Source organism: Panulirus ornatus, chromosome 17, assembly GCF_036320965.1.
Source record: "Panulirus ornatus isolate Po-2019 chromosome 17, ASM3632096v1, whole genome shotgun sequence".
Taxonomy (NCBI): Eukaryota; Metazoa; Arthropoda; class Malacostraca; order Decapoda; family Palinuridae; genus Panulirus; species Panulirus ornatus.
In genome coordinates, this window is record NC_092240.1 from 45,782,794 (window position 1) to 45,800,231 (window position 17,438).

General features: G+C 40.4%; 1 protein-coding gene across 1 annotated transcript in view; it reads left to right on the forward strand.

The window, feature by feature from the left end:
- The window catches only part of LOC139754434 (proteasome activator complex subunit 4-like), a 576,322-nt gene that overhangs the window by 68,864 nt on the left and 490,020 nt on the right, over positions 1–17,438 (forward strand). The window contains exon 4 of the mRNA XM_071671710.1: positions 15,162–15,215. Within this exon, the coding sequence (XP_071527811.1) occupies positions 15,162–15,215 (54 nt within the window). The remainder of the gene's footprint in view (positions 1–15,161; positions 15,216–17,438) is intronic.

A 17,438-nucleotide genomic window follows, 5' to 3' on the forward strand; every position in this document is an offset into this window, starting at 1 on the left:
TCCACAAGATAATGATCAGACATCCCTCCAGTTGCACCTCTCAGCACATTAACATCCAAAAGTCTCTCTTTCGCACGCCTGTCAATTAACACGTAATCCAATAACGCTCTCTGGCCATTTCTCCTACTTGCATAAGTATACTTATGTATATCTCGCTTTTTAAACCAGGTATTCCCAATCATCAGTCCTTTTTCCGCACATAAATCTACAAGCTCTTCACCATTTCCATTTACAACACTTAACACCCCATGTATACCAATTATTCCCTCAACTGCCACATTACTCACCTTTGCATTCAAATCACCCATCACTATAACCCGGTCTCGTGCATCAAAACCACTAACACACTCATTCAGCTGCTCCCAAAACACTTGCCTGTATAGATGTATATATAGATAGATATAAAAAGACTGCTTTATCCCTGAGGTATGACAAAAAGAATTTTACCTCCATGTGCCCCATGTGATGTAGAAGGTTATTAAGGGGGGCTGGAGCGGGAGCTGGAAACCCTTCCCTTTCTTGTAAATCAAGTTCCTATAAGAGGAAACAGTAGAAGGAGTCAAACGGGGAGTGCTCGTCCTTCTCTGTGGCTCAGATTTGGGTGTTTGAATGCATGTGGATGTAACCAAGATGAGATGAAAGGAGAGATAGGTAGTATGTTTAAGGACAGAAACCTGGATATTTTGGTTTTGAGTGAAATGAAGTTTAAAGGAAAAGGGGAAGAATGGTTTGAATGTCTTGGGAGTAAAGTATGGGGTTGGTGAGAGGACAATAGCTAAGGAAGGAGTAGCAGTACTCTTGAAGCAGGAGTTGCGGGAGTGTGTGATAAAGTGTAAGAAAGTAAATTCTAGATTAGTGGGGGTAAAAATGAAAGTGGATGGTGAGTGATGGGTGATTAATTATTGGTGCTTATGCACCTGGTCACAAGAAGAAAGATCATGTGAGGCACGTGTTTTTGGAGCAGCTTAGTGTTTGTCAGTAGTTTTGATGCACAACACTAGGTATTAGTGATGGATGATTTGATTGCCAATGTGAATGGAAATAATGAAGAGCTTGTGGATTTGTGTGCTGGAAAAAGAATGGTAATTGGGAATACCTGGTTTTAAAAGAGAGATATAAACAGTATATGTATGTGAGTAGGAGAAATGATCAGTGGGCATTATATGATTATGTGATGATTGATAGTGGTGTAAAGTAGACTTTTGGATGTAATTGTGCTGATCACCATCTTGAAGAGGTGAAGATGAAGATTTGTAGAGCTTTTGAAAAAATAAGGGAGGATTTCAAGGAGAAGAGAGTGATGGGAGTAAATGAGCTTGGAAAGGAGACTTGTGTGAAGAAATAACTGGAGAGATTGAGTGTAGGATGGCAAGAGGTGAGAGCAAATGAAGTGAGGGGAGTAGGTGAGGAATGGGATGTATATAGGAAAGCAGTGATGGCATGTGCAAGAGATGATTGTGGCATGCAAAACTTGGGAGGTGGGCAGAGTAGAAAGGGTCGTGAATGGTGGAATGAAGAAGTGAAGAAGTAAAGTTGCCAATAAAGAGAAAAGAGAGGTGTTTGGATGGCACTTACTAGGAAGGAGTGCAAATGACTGGGAGGTATAAAAGAGAAAGCAGTAGGAGATCTAGAGGAAGGTGCAAGGGTTGAAAAAGAGGGCAAATGAGAGCTGGGGCGAGAGAGTATCATTAGACTTTAGTGAAAATGAAAAGATGTTTTCGAAGGAGGTAAATCACATGCGAAAGACAAGAGAACAAATGGGAACATCTGTGAAGGGGAAAAGTGGGAAAGTGATAATGGGTATTGATGGAGTGAGTATTTTTTAGGTTGTTGAATGTGTTTGGTGAGAGAGTGGCAGATGTAGAGTGTTTAGGTCTGGATGGTGTGGAAAGTGAGAGAGTCAGGGAGGATGGTTTAGTGAAGAGAGAAGAGGTGGTGAAACCCCTGCAGAAAATGAAATCCTGCGAGGCAGCAGGAGTGGATGGTATTGCAGTTGAATTGATTAAGAAAGGGGGTGAATATGCTGTTGATTGGTTGGTAAGGATATTCACTATGTATGGATCATTGTGAAGTACCTGAGGATTGGAGGAATACATGTGTGGTGCCACTGTGGAAAGGCAAAGAGGGTAAATATGACTGTTCAAATTACAGAGGCATAAGTTTGTTGAGTGTTCCTGGAAAATAGTATGGAAGGGTATTGATTGAGAGGGTGAAGACATGTACAGAGCCTCAAACTGGGGAGCAGTGTGGTTTTAGAAGTTGTAGAGGATGTGTGGTTCAGGTGTTTGCATTGAAGAATGTGTGAGATGAGAAATACATAGAAAAACAGATGGATTTATGGATCTGAAGAAGGTATATGATAGGGTTGGTATGGATGAGGTGGTGAGAGAAGTAAATGGGATGAGTATGCAGTCTGTTAGGGATGAAAAGGCTTGGGAACCGAGTCAGTTGTATATATATATGGTGGTGGTTAAGTATGATAAAAACCATGGAAAGTTTCATGGGGCCTAGATGTGGAAAGGGAGCTGTGGTTTCGGTGCATTACACATGACAGCTAGCGATTGAGAGTGAATGAATGTGGCCTTTGTTGTCTTTTCTTTGAATGTGAACGAATGTGGCCTTTATTGTCTTTTCCTCGAGTGTAAACGAATGTGGCCTTTGTTGTCTTTTCCTAGTGTTACCTCGTGTGCATGCGGAGGGGACATACACATAAATACACATGTATATAATTCATACTGTCTGCCTTTATTCATTCCGATCGCCACCCCGCCACACATGAAATAACAACCCCCTCCCCTCTCATGTGCGCGAGGCAGCGCTAGGAAAAGACAACAAAGGCCACATTCGTTCACACTCAGTCTCTAGCTGTCATGTAATAATGCACTGAAACTACAGCTCCCTTCCCACATCCAGGCCCCACAGAACTTTCCATGGTTTACCCCAAACGCTTTACACGCCCTGGTTCAATCCATTGATAGTACGTCAACCCCGGTATACCACATCGTTCCAAGTCGCTCTATTCCTTGCACGCCTTTCACCCTCCTGCATGTTCAGGCCCTGATCACTAAAATTCTTTTTCACTCCATCTTTCCACCTCCAATTTGGTCTCCCACTTCTCCTCATTCCCTCCACCTCAGACACACATATCCTCTTTGTCAATCTTTCCTCACTCATTCTCTCCCTGTGACCAAACCATTTCAAAATGCTCTTTTCTGCTCTCTCAACCACACTCTTTTCATTACCACACATCTCTCTTTTATCTTATTATTACTTACTTGATCGAACCACCTCACCACATATTGTCCTCAAACATCTCATTTCCAGCACATCCACCCTCCTCCACATAACTCTATCCATAGCCCATGCCTCGCAACCATATAACATTGTTGGCACCACTATTCCCTCAAACATACCCATTTTTGCTTTCCAAGATAATGTTCTCAACTTCCACACATTCTTCAATGCTCCCAGAACTTTCGCCCCCTCCCAAACCCTATGATTCACTTCCGCTTCCATGGTTCCATCCGCTGCCAAATCCACTCCCAGATATCTAAAACATTTCTTCCTCCAGTTTTTTTCCATTCAAACTTACCTCCCAATTGACTTGTCCCTCAACCCTACTGTACCTAATATCCTAGCTCCTATTCACATTTACTCTCAACTTTCTTCTTTCACACACTTTACCAAACTCAGTCACCAGCTTCTGCAGTTTCTCACATGAATCAGCCACCACTGTATCATAAGCAAACAACAACTGACTCCACTTCCCAAGCTCTCTCATCCAGAACAGACTTCATACTTGCCCCTGTTTCCAAAACTCTTGCATTCACCTCCTTAACAACCCCATCCATAAACAAATTAAACAACCATGGAGACATCACACACCCCTGCCGCAAACCTACATTCACTGAGAACCAATCACTTCCCTCTCTTCCTACACGTACACATGCCTTACATCCTTGTATTTTTAACTTTCTGAAAGGAGAAACAGAAGAAGGAGTCATGCGGGGAGTGCTCATCCTCCTTGAAGGCATAGATTGGGGTGTCTACATGTGTGTGGATGTAACCAAGATAAGAAAAAAGGAGAGATAGTTAGTATGTTTGAGGAAAGGAACCTGGATGTTTTGGCTCTAAGTGAAAAGAAGTTCAAGGGTAAAGGGCAAGAGTGGTTTGGGAATGTCTTGGGAGTAAAGTCAGGGGTTGGTGAGAGGACAAGAGCAAGGGAAGGAGTAACACTACTCCTGAAATAGGAGTGGTGGGAGTATGTGATAGAGTGTAGGAAAGTAAACTCTAGATTGATATGGGTAAAACTGAAAGTGGATGGAGAGAGATGGGTGATTATTGGTGCATATGCACCTGGGCATGAGAAGAAAGATCATGAGAGGCAAGTGTTTTGGGAGCAGCTGAGTGAGTGTATTAGCAGTTTTGATGCATGAGAATGGGTTATAATGATGGCTGATTTGAATGCAAAGGTAAGTAATGTGGTAATTCAGGGAATAATTGGTATACATGGGGTGTTCAGTGTTGTAAATGGAAATGTTGAAGAGCTTGTAGATTTATGTGCTGAAAAAGGACTAGTGATTGGGAATACCTGGTTTAAAATGAGATATACATAAATATACGTATGTAAGTAGGAGAGATGGCCAGAGAGCGGTTTCATTACATATTAATTGATAGGCACGTGAAAGAGAGACTTTTGGATGTTAATGTGCTGAGAGGTGCAGCTGGAGGGATCTCTGATCATTAATTGTGGAGGAAAAGGTGAAGATTTGTAGAGGTTTTCAGAAATGAAGAGAGAATGTTGGGGTGAAGAGAGTGGTGAGAGTAAGTGAGCTTGGGAAGGAGACTTGTGTAAGGAAGTACCAGGAGAGACTGAGCACAGAATGGAAAAAGGTGAGAGCAAAGGACCTGGGGGGAATGGGGGAGGAATGGGATGTATTTAGGGAAGCAGCGATGGTGTGCGCACAAGATGCTTGTGGTATGAGAAGCGTGGGAGGTGGGCAGATTAGAAAGGGTAGTGAGTGGTGGGATGAAGTAAGATTATTAGTGAAAGAGAAGAGAGAGGCATTTGGATGATTTTTGCAGGGAAATAGTGCAAATGACTAGGAGATTTATAAAAGAAAGAGGCAGGAGGTCTAGAGAAAGGTGCAAGAGGTGAAAAAAAGGGCAAATTAGAGTTGGGGTGAGAGAGTATCATTAAATTTTAGGGAGAATAGAAAGATGTTTGGAAGGAGGTAAATAAATTGTGTAAGACAAGAGAACAAAGGGGAACATCGGTGAAGGGTGCAAGAGGTGAAAAAGACGGCAAATAAAAGTTGGGGTGAGAGTATCATTAGATTTTAGGGAAAATAAAAAGATGTTTGGAAGGAGGTAAATAAATTGCGTAAGACAAGAGAACAAAGGGGAACATCGATGAAGGGGGCTAATGGGGATGTTCTAACAAGTAGTGGTGATGTGAGAAGGAGATGGAGTGAGTATTTTGAAGGTTTGTTGAATGTGTTTGATGATAGAGTGGCAGATATAGGGTGTTTTGATTGAGGTGGTGTGCAAAGTGAGAGGGTTAGGGAGAAGTATTTTGTAAACAGAGAAGAGGTAGTGAAAGCTTTGCAGAAGATGAAAGCCGGTAAGACGACAGGTTTGGGTGGTATTGCAGTGGAATTTATTAAGAAAGGGGATGACTGTGTTGTTGACTGGTTGGTGAGGATATTCAGTGTATGTATGGCTCATGGTGAGGTGCCTAAGGATTGGTGGAATGCTTGCATAGTGCCATTGTATAAAGGCAAAGGCTATAAAGGTGAGTGTTCAAATTACAGAGGTATAAGTTTGTCGAGTATTCCTGGGAAATTAAATGGGAGGGTATTGATTGAGAGGGTGAAGGCATGTACAGAGCATCAGATTGGGGAAGAGCAGTGTGGTTTCATAAGTGGTAGAGGATGTGTGGATCTGATGTTTGCTTTGAAAAATGTATGTGAGAAATACTTAGTAAAACAAGTGGATTTGTATGTAGCATTTATGGATCTGGAGAAGGCATATGATAGAGTTGATAGAGATGCTCTGTGGAAGATATTAAGAGTATATGGGGTGGGAGGCAAGTTGCTAGAAGCAGTGAAAAGTTTTTATCGAGGATGTAAGGCATGTGTACGAGTAGGAAGAGAGGAAGGTTATAGGATGTAAGTTAATGTCGGTTTGTGGCAGGGGTGCTTGATGTCTCTGTGGTTGTTTGATTTATTTATGGATGGAGTTGTTAGGGAGGTTTATGCAAGAGTTTTGGAAAGAGGGGCAAGTATGCAGTCTGTTGTGGATGAGAGAGCTTGGGAAGTGAGTCAGTTGTTGTTCGCTGATGATACAGCGTTGGTGGCTGATTCATGTGAGAAACTGCAGAAGCTGGTAACTGAGTTGTAAAGTGTGTGAAAAAAGAAAGTTGAGAGTAAATGTGAATAAGAGCAAGGTTATTAGGTACAGTAGGGTTAAGGGTCAAGTCAGTTGGGAGGTAAATTTGAATGGAGAAAAACTGGATGATTTTTCCCGGAAAGTAGTGCAAATAACTGGGAAGTGTATAAAAGAAACAGGTTGGAGGTCAAGAGAAAGGTGCAAGAGGTGAAAAAGAGAGCAAATGACAGATGGGGTGAGAGAGTCTCTTTAAGTTTTAGGGAGAACAGAAAGATGTTTTGGGAGGATGTAAATAATGTGCATAAGATGAGAACAAATGGGAAAATCATTGAAGGGGGCTAATGGGGAGGTAATAACAAGTAGTGATGAAGTGAGGAGATAGTGAGTATTTTGAAGGTTTGTCGAATGTGTCTGATGATAGAATGGCAGATATAGGGTGCTTTGGTCGAGGTGGTGTGTGAAGCGAGACGGTCAGGGAGAAGGGTTTGGTGAGAGAAGAGGTAGTGAAAGCTTTGTGGAAGATGAAAGCCAGCAAGGATGGAATTGCGGTGGAATTTATTAAAAAGGGGGCGACTGTGTTGTTGACTGGTTGGTAAGGATATTTAATGTATGTATGATTCATGGTGGAGTGCCTCAGGATTGGCAGAATGCATGCATAGTGCAATTGTACAAAGGCAAAGGGGATAAAGGTGAGTGTTCGAATTACAGAGGTATAAGTTTCTTTAGTATTCCCAGGAAATTATACAGGAGGGTAATGGCATGCGCAGAGTATCAGATTGGGGAAGAACAGTGTGGTATCAGAAGCACTAAAGAATGTGTGGATCAGTTGATAGAGATGCTCTGTGGAAGGTATTAATAGTATACGGTGTGGGAGGTAAGTTGGTAGAACCAGTGAAAAGGTTTTATCAAGGATGTAAGGCATGTGTACGAGTATAGAAGAGAGGAAAGTGATTAGTTCTCAGTAAATGTCGGTTTGCTGCAGGGGTCTGTGACATCTCCATGGTTGTTAAATTTATTTGTGGATGGAGTTGTTAGGGAGGTGAATGCAAGAGTGTTGAAAAATGGGTCAAGTATGCAGTCTGTTGTGGAAGAGAGGGCTTGGGAAGTGAGTCGGTTGTTTGCTGATGATACAGCGTTGGTGGCTGATTCGGGTGAAAAACTGCAGAAGCTGGTAAATGAGTTTGGTAAAGTGTGTGAAAGAAGAAGGTAGAGAAAAAAATGTGAATTTAGCAAGATTATAGGTTCAGTAGGGTTGAGGGACAAGTTAATTGGGAGGTAAGTTTGAATGGTGAAAAACTGGGGGAAGTGAAGTGTTTTAGATATCTGGCAGTGGATTTAGCAGCAGATGGATGCATGGAGGTGGACGCGAGTCACAGGATGGGGGAAAAGGGCTAAGATTCCGAGAGCACTGAAGAGTGTGTGGAAGGTGAGAACGTTATCTTGGAGAGCAAAAATGGGTATGTTTGAAGAAATAGTGGTTACAACAATGTTATGTGGTTGTGAGGCATGGGTTATAGATTGGGCTGTGTGAAGGAGGGTGGATGTGATGTAAATGAAATGTCTGAGGACAATGTGGTGTGAATTGGCTTCATTGAGTAAGTAATGAAAGGGTAAGAGAGATGCGTGGTAATAAAAAGAGTGTGGTTGAAAGAGCAGAAGAGGGTGTATTGAAATGGTTTGGTCACATAAAGAGAATGAGTGAGGAAAATTGACAATGAGGGTATATCTGTCAGAGATGGAGGGATCAAGGAGAAGTGGGAGATCAAATTGGAGGAGGAAGGATGGAGTGAAAAAGATTTTGAGCGATTGCAGCCTGAACATACAGGAGGGTGAAAGGCATGCAAGGAATAGAGTGAATTGAAATGATGTGGTATACCGGGGTCGACGTGCTGTCAATGGATTGAACCAGTGCCTATAAAGCATCTGGGGTAAACCGTGGATTGTTTTGTGGGGCCTGGATGTGGAAAGGGAACTTTGGTTTCAGTGCATTACACATGACAGCTAAAGACTGAGTATAAACGAATGTGGCCTTTGTTATCTTTCCCTAACACTATCTTGCGCACGCACAGAGGGAGTGGGTGCTATTTCGTGTGTGGAGGGGTGGCGATGGGAATAGATGAAGGCAGGAAGTATGAATATGTAAATGTGTACATATGTATATGTCTTTGTATGTATATGTATGTATATGTTGAAATGTATAGGAATGTATATGTGTGCATGTGTGTGTGTGTGTGGGCATTTATGTGTATGCATGTGTATGTGGGTGGGTTGGGCCATCCTTTTGTCTGTTTCCTTGCGCTACTGCGCAAACATGGGATACAGCACCTAAGTATCATAAAAAAGGTACATTTATATGTATATGCCTTACATCCTTAGTAAAAACTTTCCACTGCTTCAAGCAACTTACCTCCACTAAAAATCTTAAACAAGGCATCTCTGTCCACCCTATCATATGCCTTCTCCAGATCCATAAATGCTACATACAAGTCAATCTGCTTTCCTAAGTATTTTTCACATACATTCCTCAAAACAAACACCTGATCCACACATACTTTACCACTTCTGAAACCACACTGCTCTTCCCCAGTCTGATACTCTGTAAATGCCTTCATTCTCTCAATCAATACCCTCCCACATAATTTCCCAGGAATACTCAACAAACTTATGCCTCTGTAATTGGAACACTGACCTTTATCCCCTTTGCCTTTGCTCAGTGGCACTATGCATGCGTTCCACCAATCCTCAGGCAATTCATCATGATCCATACATATATTGAATATCCTTTATTAACTATTCAACAAGACAGTCACCCCCTTTTTTAATAAATTCTACTGCAATACCATCCCAACCCATTGCCTTGCTAGCAATGTGACCAAACCATTTCAAAACACCCTCTTCTGCTCTCTCAACCACACTCTTTTTATTACCACACATCTCTCCTACCCTATTATTACTTACTCGATCAAACCACCTCACACCACATATTGTCCTCAAACATCTCATTTCCAGCACATCCACCCTCCTCCGCACAACTCTGTCTATAGCCCACGCCTTGCAACCATATAACATTGTTGGAACCACTATTCCTTCAAACATACCCATTTTTGCTTTCCAAGATAACGTTCTCAACTTTCGCCCCCTCCCCCACCCTATGATTGACTTCCGCTTCCATGGTTCCATCTGCTGCCAAATCAACTCCTAGATATCTAAAAGACTTCCTCCAGTTTTTCTCCATTCAAACTTACCTCCCAATTAACTTGTCCCTCAAACCTACTGTACCAAATAACCTTGCTCTTATTCACATTTACTCTCAACTTTCTTCTTTCACACACTTTACCAAACTCAGTCACCAGCTTCTGCAGTTTCTCACCCGAATCAGCCACCAGCACTGTATCATCAGCGAACAACAACTGACTCACTTCCCAAGCTCTCTCATCCACAACAGACTGCATACTTGCCCCTCTTTCCAAAACTCTTGCTTTCACCTCCGTAACAACCTCATCCATAAACAAATTTAACATCCATGGAGATATCACGCACCCCTGCTGCAAACCAACATTCACTGAGAACCAGTCACTTTCCTTCTCTTCCTTCATGTACACATGCCTTACATCCTCGATAAAAACTTTTCGCTGCTTCTAACAACTTACCTCCCACACAGTATATTCTTAATACCTTCCACAGAGCATCTCTATCAACTCTATCATATGCCTTCTCCAGACCCATAAATGCTACATACAAATCCATTTGCTTTTCTAATTATTTCTCACATACATTCTTCAAAGCAAACACCTGATCCACACATCCTCTACCACTTCTGAAACCACACTGCTCTTCCCCAATCTGATGCTCTGTACATGCCTTCACCCTCTCAATCAATACCTTCCCATATAATTTCCCAGGAATACTCAACAAACTTATACTTCTGTAATTTGAGCACTCACTTTTATCCCCTTTGCCTTTGTACAATGGCACTATGCAAGCATTCCACCATTCCTCAGGCACCTCACCATGAGTCATACATACATTGAATAACCTTACCAACCAGTTAACAATACAGTCACCCCCTTTTTTAATAACTTCCACTGCAATACCATCCAAACCCGCTGCCTTGCCAGCTTTCATCTTCCGTAAAGCTTTACTACCTCTTCTCTGTTTACCATATCAAACTCCCTAACCCTCTCACTTTGCACGCCACCTTAACCAAAACACCCTATATCTGCCACACTATCATCGAACACATTCAACAAACCTTCAAAATACTCTCTCCTTTTTACATCACCACTACTTGTTATCACCTCCCCATTTGCCCCCTTCACTGATGTTCCCTTGTCTTATGCACTTTATTTACCTTCTTCCAAAACTTCTTTTTATTCTCCCTAAAATTTAATGATACTCTCTCACCCCAACTCTCATTTGCCCTCTTTTTCGCCTCTTGCACCTTTCTCTTGACCTCCTGCCTCTTTCTTTTATACATCTCCCTGTCATTTGCATTATGTCCCTGCAAAAATTGTCCAAATGCCTCTCTCTTCTCTTTCACTAATAATCTTACTTCTTCATCCCACCACTCGCTACCCTTTCTAATCTGTCCGTCTCCTACGCTTGTCATGCCACAAGCATCTTTTGCGCAAGCCATCACTGCTTCCCTAGATACATCCCATTCCTCCCCCACTCCCCTTGCGTCCTTTGTTCTCACCTTTTTCCTATTTGTACCCAGTCTCACCTGGTACTTCCTCACACAAGTCTTCTTCCCAAGCTCACTTACTCTCACCACTCTTTTCACCCCAACGTTCTTCTTTTCTGAAAACCTCTACAAATCTTCAACTTCGCCTCCAGAAAATAATGATCAGACATCCCTCCAGTTGCACCTCTCAGCACATTAACATCCGAAAGTCTCCCTTTTGCACTCCTATCAATTAACACGTAATCCAATAAAGCTCTCTGGCCATCTCTCCTACTTACATCTGTATACTTATGTATATCTCTCTTTTTAAACCAGGTATTCCCAATCACCATTCCTTTTTCAGCACATAAATCTACAAGCTCTTCACCATTACCATTTACAACACTGAACATCCCATGTACACCACTTATTCCCTCAACTGCCACATTACTCACCTTTGCATTCAAATCACCCTTTGCTATAACTCGGTCTTGTGCATCAAAACTACTAACACACTCACTCAGCTGCTCCCAAAACACTAGCCTCTCGTGATCTTTCTTCTTATGCCCAGGTGCATATGCACCAATAATCACCCATCTCTCTCCATCCACTTTCGGTTTAACCCATATCAATCTAGAGTTTACTTTTTTACACTATCACATACTCCCACCACTCCTGTTTCAGGAGTAGTGCTACTCCTTCCCTTGCTCTTGACCTCTCACTAACCCCTGACTTTTCTCCCAAGACATTCCTAAACCACTCTTCCCCTTTACCCTTGGGCTTCGTTTCACTCAGAGCCAAAACATTCAGGTTCCTTTCCTCAAACATACTACCTATCTCTCCTCTTTTCTCATCTTGGTTACATCAACACACATTTAGACACCCCAATCTGAGCCTTCAAGGAGGATGAACACTCCCTGCATGACTCCTTCTGTTTCCCCGTTTAGAAAGTTAAAATACAAGGAGGGGAGGGTTTCTAGCCCCCCGCTCCCATCCCCTTTAGTCGTCTTCTACAACACATGAAGAATGCGTGGGAAGTATTCTTTCTCCCTTATCCCCAGGGATAAAATATGTTTATTTATTTATTATACTTTGTCACTGTCTCCCGTGTTAGCGGTGCAGCACAAGGAAATAGACGAAAGAATGGCCCAGGCCACCCACATGCACATGTATATATACATACACGTCCAAACACGCACATATACATACCTATACATTTCAGCTTATACATATATATACATACACAGACATGTTCATACATACACTGACATATACATATATACACACGTACATAGTTTATACTTGCTGCCTTTATTCATTCCCGTTGCCACCCTGCCACACATGAAATGACAACCCCCTGCACACGTGCGAGGTAGTGTTAGGAAAAGACAGCAAAGGCCACGTTCGTTTACACTCAGTCTCTAGCTGTCATGTATAATATACCGAAACCACAGCTCTCTTTCCACATCCAAGCCCCACAAAACTTTCCATGGTTTACCCCAGATGCTTCACATGCCCTGGTTCAATCCATTGACAGCACGTCGACCCCAGTATACCTCATTGTTCCAATTCACTCTTATTACTTTCCACGTATTCCCGCACGTTGTAGAAGGCATGAAAAGGGGCGGGATTGGAGACCCTCCCCTCCATGTATTTCAGTTTCTAAAATGGGAAACAGGAGTTGAATGGGGAGTGCTCATTCTCCTTGAAGGCTCAGATTGGTGTGTCTGAATGTGTGTGTATGTAACCAAGATGAGAAGAAAGGAGAGATAGGTAGTATGTTTGAGCAAGGAACCTGGATGTTCTGGCTTTGAGTTTGCTATTGTGAGTTGGTGATCGGAATGAAGGCAACATGTATGGATATGTATTTGAGTATATATGTATATGTCTATGTATGTATATGCATGTATACGTTGAAATGCATATATATGTATATGTATGTATACGTTGAAATGCATATGTATGTATGTGTGCGTGTGTGGGCATTTATGTATATACATATGTATGTGGGTGGGTTGACCTTTCCTTATCAGTTCTCTGAAGTAAGAAGGTTTTTACCTAATACAGTCATTGAAAATTGTATATGTGTTTAGGAAGAGATAAGAGAAAATAATTAAAGGAAATGGTAATCCTACCTATATTCCAAATATTAGGGACTTAAGCAATCGCCTTTGGTTAAAATACTTGAACATGTAATCTATAGAATTATATGGCAATTGTATTTTTCTTTAATTTTTTTCACTGTTCTTTGCAGTAGGTTCTTACCCAATATATGAATTATTAGTTGTTTAGATATGCACCAAAATACTTGAGAAATTGGGAAAGCTACAAAGCCCTTCCTGAGGGAAACAACACTGTAGGAGGCACCGTCAGATTCCCTTAGGTTGCAAGTGAAATCCATAGTCGTAGCCACCAGATTTGAGTGTGCTTACCTGGATGGCATGCAGATTTAAGAGTACTTGATTATGCTAGATTTTTAAAGTAATGTTGAAAATGTAGGTAAGTGCAGTTTATGAAAATCAAATTTTAAAAAGCAGATTTTCATGATCCTAGTATATTCTCAGAAAATTATTAATGCTTTTATGTTTACATTAACTTCTGATACTCTTGTACTTGTCTTAAAATGATAAGGATACCAAGCATATGCACAGCACAGTTAAGTAAACAGAAGCTTTTGGTGTAAGACTGGCCAGGAGGCTTGTCTTTATGCTTTGACTGAGAGTTCCTCCATAACTAACATTCAGTGGTTCATGCCTTTGAGGGTCGTGGCATTGTTGCACTTCCAGTTTGCCATAAGTTCAATCACCAGTTCTGAAATTCCAGCATGACATGGATGACCAACCATATGATAAAGGAAAACCAGATGATTTTGATATAATAGAAAATGGATATTCAGGCATGTGGTAAGCTCATCAATGTTGTGCTGAATACATCATGTAGTGTGTGATATGAGCCAGTTGGTGTTGGATGTTATCGCTTATAATGTGACTATGAAGTGTCATATGTTGTGTGATGTTAGCCAGTCACCACTGTGTGAAGTATGAATAAGCTTATGTGTTTTTCTAGCTTTTTAATATTAGTTTACACCATTATCTATTTTGAATGAAATCGATCAAACTGTACATCAGAAATGCTTGAAAACTGAATTTTCTTCCCCTACCATGGCAGCGCAATGTTGTTCTAATGTCTGTGGTACCTTGTGGTTAACCAAGCCTCAAAGCCTTTCATTGTCTTGTGTTGGTAAATGTATCTAAGCTTCTGGCACTTCCTGTCACTTGCAGTTAGAATTGTTTGCTTGTAAAGGTTCCACATTTGAAAGAAGAGTCAAACCTAGCAGTGAAACATGATGAAGTCAGGGTCTCAAGACCCCCACATAAGGGTGAAAGGGGAACACTATAATGGTTTATGTTCCCCTTGTCTACATCTTAAAATTCTTGTTTTGGACTGAATTTTACCCCAAAATGTATTTTTTCCTTCAAGTTGTTGTTCATGTTACATCAGACTGGCTCAGAAAACCCTTCTCATGCCATTATTGTCCGGTCATTCAGTGATTCTTGCATTCTTGCTGGCTTTCTTTTACTGTTTTTGCTAAGAATATTATTCCAAGAAATGTTTGCATATTGTGTAATCATATCGTTAATGTCTTTTACTTCATACTCATATGTGAGATTTAGCTCTTAAAAGATATTATGCTTTGTTATTGGCTTTCACACTGCAGAAGAGAAAAAAAATCAGGTGTTTTATGAAACTTTTATAATCCCAGAACTTACACATTGATACAGATGATTTCAGTCTTTGTTTAATGATCATGGTACTGAAAATTTTACCTGAATTATTTAAATTTTTTAAGTTATTTCTCAGAGATGATTCCAATAATGGCTCACTTAACAAGCAGATCATGACAGTGAATGGAAATGAGAAACAGTTATATCACAAGCATGACAAATCATATTGTAGCCATCAGAAATGTTGAGCCAATGTATTGTGTTTAACCTAAAGTGTATTCTTTTCCCAATATTTTTTGTTTCTATTTTACTATGATCAGTCCAGTTCTCATAATTCATTATGAGGCTTATTCTTAAGATCCCACTGTCATGACTACTTTCAGGCGGACCAGGAGGGCTGCCAGTCGTTTGTTAAGCCGTAAGAAGGGAGAAACATCGTAAGTTATGCAGAACCATCTCATTCTTCTTGCTATTTGTTGCCTTCATGTTTCTTCCATAGATATATCCATCTCTACCAATGAACTGAGCAGTGAATATTAGATATAAAGACATCACAACTTTTGAAACTTTAACAGTTCCTTGATATTTCTTATATTTTGGTATAAGAATTTATTGGTTCACATTTCTTATCGTGTTGCTTTGTTAGTTTGATCCAAACAACCACCAACTGTTTGCCGCTGGAATATCAGTAGTCTAATACATTCCTGCAGTAAATTATTCATAGAATTATCTATTGAAGACTTTGTTTCATTATATTTATCAGATTTGTACATGCAGTCTTAGTTATATGAGTATTATTTTAAATGGCATTAATGATTTCCCATTGCTTTATGGTTTTGGTTGTGCAACAGACATTAGTGTCATTTAAGGGGTTTGAAAGATTTTTGTATTAAAGCACCAACTAGCACAAAGCATATCCTGTTAACTCATGAGTACAAGGGTTGTGAAAATTTTCTTTTTGCTCTTAGCTTGTTCATGATATATTTCACTGTGTCAGAGAAACTGCTTCTTTTCTTGACTTGCATGCACTATGACTTAGTGACAGGCTTTTTAAAACAATAATATTCCATTAATATTGCTTTGACTGTTATGTTAATGGAAGCATATGCTGAATCTACCGTACGTGTAGTCTGGTAACAGCAGTGTCATTATGTCTCAATGAAGATTGTTTGATACTTTTTATATTTATACAGGTACTGAACCATTTATCCAGATTCTAGAAATCCACAGGTTCCAGAAATCTGGATATTTTTGAAACTGGCTTGTTTTAAATGTGGCTTGGCATACCTGCTGTGTGGAAATTCAAGCAGGACTACTGTTGTGGACACTTGTCCCTCTCTACAAATTTGTGATTATTTGTCCCACTTTATATCTACTATCAGTTTATAAAATGCAAGAGGTTTCAATCTGAGAAAAAGTAAATTATATGAAATAACAGAATCTGCAGGACATGTCTGCAGAGATCAGTCAGAAACTTTCAAGTGAAGTTTGGCCTGAGCCTCAATCTTCGACTTCCAATAGCTGTGCTTCTTCTCTTCCTGTCCCTGTCACCCCAGATGTTGAATTGTCATCAGATGAAGATTAGTCATTTGATATTACCCAGACCCTGTTTTTGAAGGGGGTTGATTTGTAGCTATGTGGTTAAATCAGTTTTGTTCTTTATTTTCCTTTATTTACTTTTCATCGTATATTTCAAATTTTTGATTCCATATTTTACACAGTATTCTATATTTTGAGAATTTAAAGTGGATTGAAACAAACCCTGTTTGAGAAGATTATTTGTATCTCTTCAGTACAATTTTGTTTTTTATTTTTCCTTTTTTTATTTATTTTACATATATATATTAGGCCGTGTCTCAGAGAACTGGAAAAGTCTTGAAATCTGGGTCACTTCCATTCCCAAGCTTTCTGGATAAATGGTACAGTACCTGTTCATGTGCTCTCCACACAGGAGTAGGTTAAGGTGGCCATATTTACCTTACCTACCTACCATCCTTCCCCAGGTGTCTCTTCTCTGGGGCTCCTGTAGCATGCAGGAGACTAGGTATGTCTACTAGGTAGGATCACAGTTCATGAAGTGTGGTTGGCTTCTTGTGTGTCTTTGTCAGGTGAGCACATGAAAATTGAGCAGTATTTATACAGTAAATGCCATTGTAATGGACTTTAAAGTTTGAGATCAAATGGAAAGTTTTGCAAGTCTCTTAGATCCCAACATCAGTCAAGCCATGCCAGGACACTGGGCATCAGGACATGTAACAGTCTTAAAGTGTCATCTCATGCATATGTTTCTTATTTTATTCAAATACATTGTCATGCCTGCCCACAGTATACAGGTGACCCTTGTTAATCCAGCACCTTCTGGACCTTAGTGTTTCCAAGTAAAAAGTTTTTATTCTAACAAAGTTTTTGTAATTGAAAAAAAGTGCTGGAATTAAAACCAGAAAATTTAACCAGACAGAAAAAATGTAGAATTACACTAAATGAATCGGCAGCCTGTGGTTCCATGATTTGAATGGGCTTGTGTTCCTGGAAAACAGTGTGCAGTTCAAGTTTTGTATATCATAACTATTATTATGCAGTGAGTAGTTTGTTTTGTTTCATACTGCTAGTTAGTTTGAATATTTTTGAATCCTCTCTTAAAGAAACCCATGATCCAACTG